The sequence below is a fragment of the Priapulus caudatus genome, unplaced genomic scaffold (genome assembly GCF_000485595.1).
Source record: "Priapulus caudatus unplaced genomic scaffold, Priapulus_caudatus-5.0.1 Scaffold994, whole genome shotgun sequence".
In the NCBI taxonomy this organism is placed as follows: Eukaryota; Metazoa; Priapulida; class Priapulimorpha; order Priapulimorphida; family Priapulidae; genus Priapulus; species Priapulus caudatus.
In genome coordinates this window covers 9589-17721 of record NW_014578055.1, presented here as the reverse complement: position 1 = coordinate 17721, position 8133 = coordinate 9589, and the positions used below count along the sequence as shown (strand labels likewise).

General features: G+C 46.9%; 1 protein-coding gene across 2 annotated transcripts in view; it reads left to right on the top strand.

The window, feature by feature from the left end:
* Positions 1 to 2132: 2132 nt before the first annotated feature.
* The window catches only part of LOC106814872 (serine protease 30-like), a 9354-nt gene continuing 3353 nt past the window's right edge, over positions 2133 to 8133 (top strand). The window contains exons 1-5 of one of the 2 annotated variants that reach the window (XM_014819246.1): positions 2133 to 2191; positions 5690 to 5824; positions 6673 to 6879; positions 7255 to 7433; positions 7536 to 7669. In XM_014819246.1, coding sequence (XP_014674732.1) covers positions 5702 to 5824; positions 6673 to 6879; positions 7255 to 7433; positions 7536 to 7669 — 643 coding nt within the window. In that variant the 5' untranslated portion in view covers positions 2133 to 2191; positions 5690 to 5701. Of the gene's footprint in view, positions 2192 to 5223; positions 5825 to 6672; positions 6880 to 7254; positions 7434 to 7535; positions 7670 to 8133 lie in introns of both variants that reach the window. The other variant, XM_014819245.1, reaches the window with a different exon arrangement.

Below are 8133 nucleotides of genomic sequence, written 5' to 3'. Positions count from 1 at the left end.
GTAGCAGTAGTAGCAGCAGCAGCAGTAGTAGCAGTAGCAGTAGCAGCAGCAACAGGAGCAGCAGCAGCAGTAGCAGTAGCAGCAGCAACAAGAGCAGCAGCAGCAGTAGCAGTAGCAGCAGCAACAGGAGCAGCAGCAGGAGCAGCAGGAACAGCAGTAGCAGCAATAGCAGCAGCAGCAGCAGCAGCAGCAGCAGCAGCAGCACGCAGCGCAGCAGCAGCAGCAGCAGCAGCAGCAGCAGAAGCAGTAGCAGTAGCAGCAGCAGCAGCAAAGCTACAGGTCGCCATAGTCAGCAGCAGCAGAGCCGCAACAGCAGCAGCAGCAAAGCTACAGGTCGCCATAGTCAGTAGGAGCAGAGCCACAGGTTGCTGTGGTCCGTGGATCGAGGATAATCCGTAGATCTAGATTACTAGTTCATTCATATCGGTACCAGAAGCAAGCAACAGCTGTCCATAGTCTTTAGGTCGAGATGGAGAGATGTCGAACGTCCACGAATCAAGATGGCCACGTCCTGGCGGCAACAGGAGCAAACAACCGATGACCACAGTCTGTAGAACAAGACGGTTAGTTCTCAGCGACACCAGGAGCAAGCAACCGATGGCTTGTCCAGCCAACGTTATTATAGAGTCCAGCCACACGCGGCTATTTTCAACGGTCAAGGAGAACGCATGTACTTCACCCTGGTGGTCGAAATAAGAAAACGCTCGCAAATAGGTTGTTATAGACGCACATCGCTTAGAAACTGTGATGGAGTGATAGAGATCGGATAACGACAGCTATATAACCACCCTTCGTCAGTAATGCACAAATTAAACACGCTGTACGAACGAATCTGTGTGGAAGCACTACGATTATTATTGCTATTAAAGGGAAATTAGAAGCAACTGTAAATGCATCTTTGCTTTTCCATAAAAATGAAGTCGTTGAGTATCAATGTAGATCAATGTATCAATCGATGTACGGGGGTAGCGGTAAGAATACTACTTAATAAACAAAGTCCATGTTCTAATTAATATACACCCATATATATATATATCGAGTAGAAATGAATGTCCATGCTTGAGTGTGTGCATGCGTGTTTGTGTGTGTGTGTGTGTGTGTGTGTGTGTGTGTGTGTGTGTGTGTGTGTGTGTGTGTGTGTGTGTGTGTGTGTGTGTGTGTGTGTGTGTGTGTGTGTGTGTGAAGAAAGAGAGAGAGAGGAGAGAGAGAGAGACGAGAGAGAGTGTGCGTGTGTGCGTGTGTGTGCGTGTGTGTGTGCTGTGTGTGCGTGTGTGTGCGTGTGTGTGGCGTGTGTGTGCGTGGGTGTGCGTGTGCGTGTCGTGCGTGTGTGCGTGCGTGTGTGCGTGGTGTGCGTGTGCGTGTGTGCGGTGTGTGCGTGCGTGTGTGCGTGTGTGCGTGCGTGTGTGTGTGTGTGTGTGGTGTGTGTGTGTGTGTGTGTGTGTGTGTGTGTGAGTGTGCGGCATGAATGTGTATGCGCGCCTGTGGTCGTACGTACGCACTCACGTTCACGCGTCGTGCGCGTGCAACAATCAATATGTGCGTGCGCCTGTGTGCGCTCACGCCGCCTGTGTTCAAAGCGGATGCAGCAGCGGGAGGTGACACCCAGCAACAGGACCCCCCTCCCGGCGTCCGGTTGGCCACATCCAATCCTTAATCTCCCTCTCCCATCGCCTAATCCCCCCCCAGTCACACCCCACGCCCGCGCGCTAGATCGTGGTAACCATGGCGTAGGTTGAGCATCTGAGATCTTAGCACACGGGCAGACGGACGCACGCACCTAACCAGAGATAACCTCTCACCGCAGTAGGTAGTCAGTAGTAGTCACTCGCTATATAGTCACTGGATCCGGTTCTCATCGCTGTTATGTCACACGAGCAGGTTGTTTACGTGATTCATCGCTATCCCGCCCCTCCCTCCCATCCCTGTCACGTCAGGCGCAGCGACCCCGTGATGCGCTCACTCTCCGGTAACCAGCAGTAGCATGTACACGGGAGTCTCTCTCGTGGTGAATCACAGCCTATGCGTGACGAGCGTGAGTACGTGGTCCGGTCAATGTTGGTGAGGGCGCACTGCTTTCTCCAGGGTTCTCTCTGCTCTCCTCTCTCTCTCTCTCTCTCGTTCTCTAGTCGAACGCTGGGTCTCTGCTGTTGGCTGCTTGTTTACGTTTGCCGTGCGTCGTCATCAAGAGAAGGTATGTCGTAGTTTAGTGTAGCGTAGAAAAGCTGGTAAAGACGAAGGCACGTTTCCCGCCATTGGTTGTCAAAAACTGCGCGTAAGAATTTTTTCTTCTTCTTCTTGATCTGAGAAATAGTGAGTTTTTTTTGGCCGCGAAGTTAGTTGTCAGTATTTCAGAGATGAATAGCTTCGCCTCGCGCTTAAATGTAAAAAACTGCGCTTAGAGGATTGAATCACGGTACATACCGTTAGTTTGTTTTCCAGCATTGTGCGTTGCAAATAGGAAATGGGTTTCTGACTACTATTTCCTATTTTTAAAATGAAAATAGGAAATGGGTTTCTGATCCGTTCCCAATTTTTAAAGTCTAAATAGGAAATGGGAAATGGGTTTCTGATCCGTTTCCTATTTAAAGTACTAAATAGGAAATGGGAAAAGGAAAAGGAAGGGTTGTACGTGCGTGTGCGCCGTGTGTACGGTGTGTCCCGACCGCGTGTGTACGTGCGTGTACCCGCGTGTACGTGCGTGTAGCGTGCGTGTACTGCGTGTACGTGCGTGTAGCGACCGCGTGCACGTGCGTGACGCCGCGTGTACGTGCGTGTATCTGCGTGTACCAGCGTGCGTGCGTGTACGTGCGTGTAGCGTGCGTGTACCCGGTGCACACGCACGCACACGCAGATACACACACGTGCACGCGGGTACACGCAGATGCACGCACGTACACGCGGGTACACGCACGTGCCGCACGTGCACGCGGGTACACGCACGTAGGAACGCAGTACACGCAGCGTACACGGCGGGTACACGGAGATACACGCACGTACGCGCACGGTGCACGCACGTACACGCACGTCGTACACGCACGTACACGCAGGTACACGTACGCACACGCAGATACGCTTTTCCCATTTCCTATTTAGACTTTTAAAATAGGAAACGGATCAGAAACCCATTTCCTATTTTCTATTTTTATTTTAAAAATACGAAATAGGTCAGAAATCCATTTCCTATTTGCAACGTCGAATGGGAAAACAAACTAACGGTATGTACCGTGATTGTTTTTCCTTCTCTTCTTTAATTCCCTCCTTTTCTTGGAATAGTTATAGTTCCTGGCATCACGCGTTAATTGTCAGTATATGTATAAGAGCTGAAGAGTATATAGACCTCGTCTTATATATGTTAAAAACTGTACCATCGTTGTTTTTCTTTCTTTCTCTAATCTGACGTTGGAATAGTGAGCGAGTTCCTGGCCACAATTTGTCAGTATTTAATATTTATAAGTGCAGTAATTTCTTGATGAATCAAAAGATCAACGCATTACCAACCGTTGGCTATAAGCTCCAAGAAACTGTTCAAACGTCGAACAATCGCGGTCGTAAATCAAAAGAATATAGCGTTTCAAAAACCTCTCACCACACCGTGTGTATGTGTGTGTGTGTGCGTGCCTGTGTGTGTGTGTGTGTGTGTGTGTGTGTGTGTGTGTGTGTGTTCGTGTGTGCGTGGGTGCCTGCGTGCGCGCCTGCGTGCGTGCGTGTGTATGTGTGTGTGTATTGACACGTTATAGTCTCGCAGCCTGGACGGGCAGGCGGGCCAGCTAGTTCCTGGCTTGATATGGAAGCACAGGAAACCGTCTTTCGCGACAACTTCCGTCAGCGCTACACAGCGTTGACCCGTGCTCCACCACCACCAGCACCACTCCCTCTTCCCATCACAGCTTACATCTACGACTGACCCGTACTGACATTATTATACCCCTATATAAAGGACCACATATTTAAGGTTCTATATAAACGTTCTACATAAATGGATTTAGATAAATGACCCTATATATAAGGTTCTATATAAATGACTCTACACATGAATGGTTCTATATTATATTATACGGCCCTGTGTTAAAGGGTCTATATTAACATTCTACGTAAATGGCTGTACATAAATCTTCCTATATATAAATGGTTATATATAAATGGCCCTATATAAATAGGTTCTATATAAATGGTCGACGTAAATGATACTATATAAATGATTTCTCCGCGCGGGCATATGTGTAGCACTAGGGTAGATAATGACAATTAATTAGTCATTATCTACCCCTGTAACACCTTCGGTGTTGCTGTGACTCTTCGCTGCATTTGTGCGTCTACACGATGCATGGTTGGCGCACAATCACTCAATTATCTACTATAGTTTCTGGATCAATTCCTGCCGCGTGAAAGAAGAAGAAGGATGAGGAAACGCATTGTTCTAATAAGTTGTCAGTTAGTTTGGCTGTGGTTAGTTAGTTATAGTTAGTTAGTTAGTTAGATATAGTTAGTTGTGGTTTGTTAGTTGTCACATTCGTCCCATGCACCCCAGCCAATTCTCGTACCTCCATCTAACCGAAGGAGAGCAGAGCATGCGTGAGACTGTGGATAGTATACTTATAGAGCATGTGGGAGATGGGGAAGAGAAAGAGAGAAAGAAAGAGAGAAAGAGAGAGAGAGAGAGAGAGAGAGAGAGAGAGCGTGTGTGTGTGTGTGTGTGTGTGTGTGTGTGTGTGTGTGTGTGTGTGTGTGGTGTGTGTGTGTGTGTGTGTGTGTGTTGTGTGTGGTGTGTGTGTGTGTGGTGTGTGAACGTCGCGCGTGTTCGTGTGAGTGTGAAAGAGCGAGAGAGAGTGTGTGTGTGTGCGGCCTGTGGCGCTGTGCGCGCGCGCTCTTGTGTGTGCGTGCGTGCGTGCGAGCGTGTGTTCATGTATGCGTGTGCGCGCGCGCTCTTGTGCGTGCATGCGTGCGTGCGTGCGTGTGTTTATGTATGCATGTGCTCGTGCGTGCGTGCGTGCGCGTGTGCTAACCTAGACTCCTCATGCGTAGCGCTGAGCCCACCAACGCGCGATCACGACCCACGGTCTGTTGAGAGTTATACTAGGCATACTAGACATACTCGGCATATACTATACGCATACTAGGACTAGATCTAATATGCAATAAACTACTTAGTTATTACTCCCATCAGAGTTATTAATCCACTCGCGATCTCACGCTGGTTCTGTTTTACCCACATTTTCACGCCAGATTCGAAGTGTAAGAAACAGAGTACGTCATGGAAGCAACGACTGCGTCATAGGTATCCTAGCAACCTAACACGCATCGTCGAGACTATCTTGTTATTACAACATCTCGAGAGAACAACATCGCAGTTGTGCGAGAACAACATTCTAGCTGTTCATGAACAACAAGCAGCTGTGTGCATGGAACAACATCGCAGTTGTGCGTGAACAACACAGCTGTTCGGAACAGCATCCTATATCTGTTCATGAACAACAAGCAGCTGTGCGGAACAACATCACAGCTGTGTGTGAATAACATTTTAGCTGTGTGTGAACAACATTTTAGCTGTGTGTGAACAACATTGCAGTTGTGCGTGAACAAGATCATATCTTTGTGTGAACAACGTTACAGCTTTGCGGAAGAACATCCCCGCTGTGCGTGAACGACACCGCAGCTGTTTCTAAACAACATTCTAACTGTGCGCGTATAGGTTTCCGTGACGATGGGTGGCGGAATCGTGACGTCATCGTGCGTGATGCTCAGCATCTTCATCCTCGTCCTCATCCCGCTGTCGTGCCGGTGTGACGCGATGGCTGCGCAGTGGCCGTGGACGTATCTATTCCCGGTGAGTTGTTTACGAGATGCTGGGATGAGTCACTCGCTGATTTATTATTGTCGCACATGCACTTAATTACTAATACACACTACAACTACTACAACTATATGCAGCTTGTGACCACTGTGTACTCTTGGCGGTAGGTATATCTCTGTGTTTAAGTGAATAAGCGAATAAATAGATAAATGTATAATATATGTTATATATATAATAAATTGAATAAATAAGTTTATGTGTGTGTGTGTGTATGCGTGCGTGCGTGCGTGCGTGCGTGCGTGCGTGCGTGCGAGCGTGCACGTGTGTGTGAGTCATCGCTCGACTCTTTCTAGGCGCTCCTCTACTGCACCTCCTAAATCTAGATCATGATGTCGTGACGCAATATAGTCAGTTGTGTGTTATTAAGTGTAATTATACGTAGTCATGCAGTCACGCTATCTCCCCATGATAAACAACCTAGCAGAACTTGTTATATTCAGTTCATGCGTATCTATGCTTGTCTGACATGTATTATAGTGAGCCGTTCGGTAAATATTCAGTTTTAAGTAGCTCCGAATCATCGAAGGAAGCGTGTTATTGATGTTAGTCTCGCATATATATATATATATATATATATATATATATATATATATTACACCATAAGTTATCAGGAAAACATAAACTATATGCGTTTACCATAGGCCTATGTAATGAGCTTGCCATAGGAGTACTATATGAGCTTACTATATGAGCTATCATCATTATTATCATATGTTTCCATGTGTTATTTTACAACACATGAACTATGTATTGTTATATGTGAGTTTCCTACACGAGTTTCTTGATGCGCTATACGTGCCGCACGCTTGTTGTCTGAGCAGGACGATGACAACTCGACAGAGAGCTCGCCCGTGGCCGACAGCGAGATGGAATCGATGGTGTCTGTTGGCAACGACCATTCTTACGTCAATTACAACGACATCTACCATCCCTGGAGCGACTGGTCGACGTGCACGCATAGGTGTCGCCAGCATCGCATCCGTCACTGCAGCAGCAGGACCGACTGCGGCAGAAATCGGTTGAAAGAGGTACGATGTGTGATTTGTCGAATTGGTCGTCTGGATCACAATGCGTCGTTATCGTATAATTTCGTCCACGTTATTATGTCCGTCCACGTGACTGCGTTTTTGCAGTCATGATGTCAGAGGTACTATATGTTGTGTATTTACATACGTATATACACATTGTGTTACGTGGTTTAATGCGGCTGGCCATGTTGCAACGCGTGAGCTGACGTCATTGTCAACCCTGTGACGCGTCAGTTGACGTCACTGCAAATCCTGTGACGCATCAGTTTGCGTCACTGCAAACGTGACACATCAGACGGCGTCAAGCCTCACGTTGTGACGTCACTATACCCATGCCGTGACGCCTCCACTGACGTCACTGACCTCTCTGTGCAGGTGAGGAGTTGCTTCACGGGTCACTGCGCGTCCCACTCCAACGACTCGCGGGGCGGCGCGGGGCCGCAGCGCGTGAGAGCCGCCGACACGTCCGACCATCACTACTCCGACTGGTCCGAGTGGTCGCCCTGCACGCGCACCTGCGTGCAGCGGCGATTCAAGGAGTGCGTGCGTCCCAGGTGAGGTGTGGCGGTCAGGTGAGGTGTGGTGAGAGCGATTGAGGGGGCCGTGTGAGAGGTCAGGTGTGGCGGTTAGGTGAGCCTTGTGTTTTCCCGTGACAGCCAGTGCGACGGTGACATCATCAGCGAGCAGAGAGAGTGCGCGCCCTCTAACAGCGCCTGCGAGCGGATGACGTCATCGAGTGTCAACAGGGTCATCAAACCTGTCACTGTCACCGTGGCGCCGGAGCTGCCAGGTATACTCGTAGCATTGCTGGGTTGCCATCGTATAATGTTCCACACACTATATATATATACTAGCATGGAGGAAATATCGAATCAGAAGATTGGGCTCAACTAATCAGCCTATATATACATATACATATACATATATATAGATATATGTATATTTATACATACATATAGATATACATATACATAAATATATATATATACATATACATATACATATATATAGATATATGTATATTTATACATACATATAGATATACATATACATAAATATATATATATACATATACATATACATATATATAGATATATGTATATTTATACATACATATAGATATACATATACATAAATATATATATATACATATACATATACATATATATAGATATATGTATATTTATACATACATATAGATATACATATACATAAATATATATATATACATATACATATACATATATATAGATA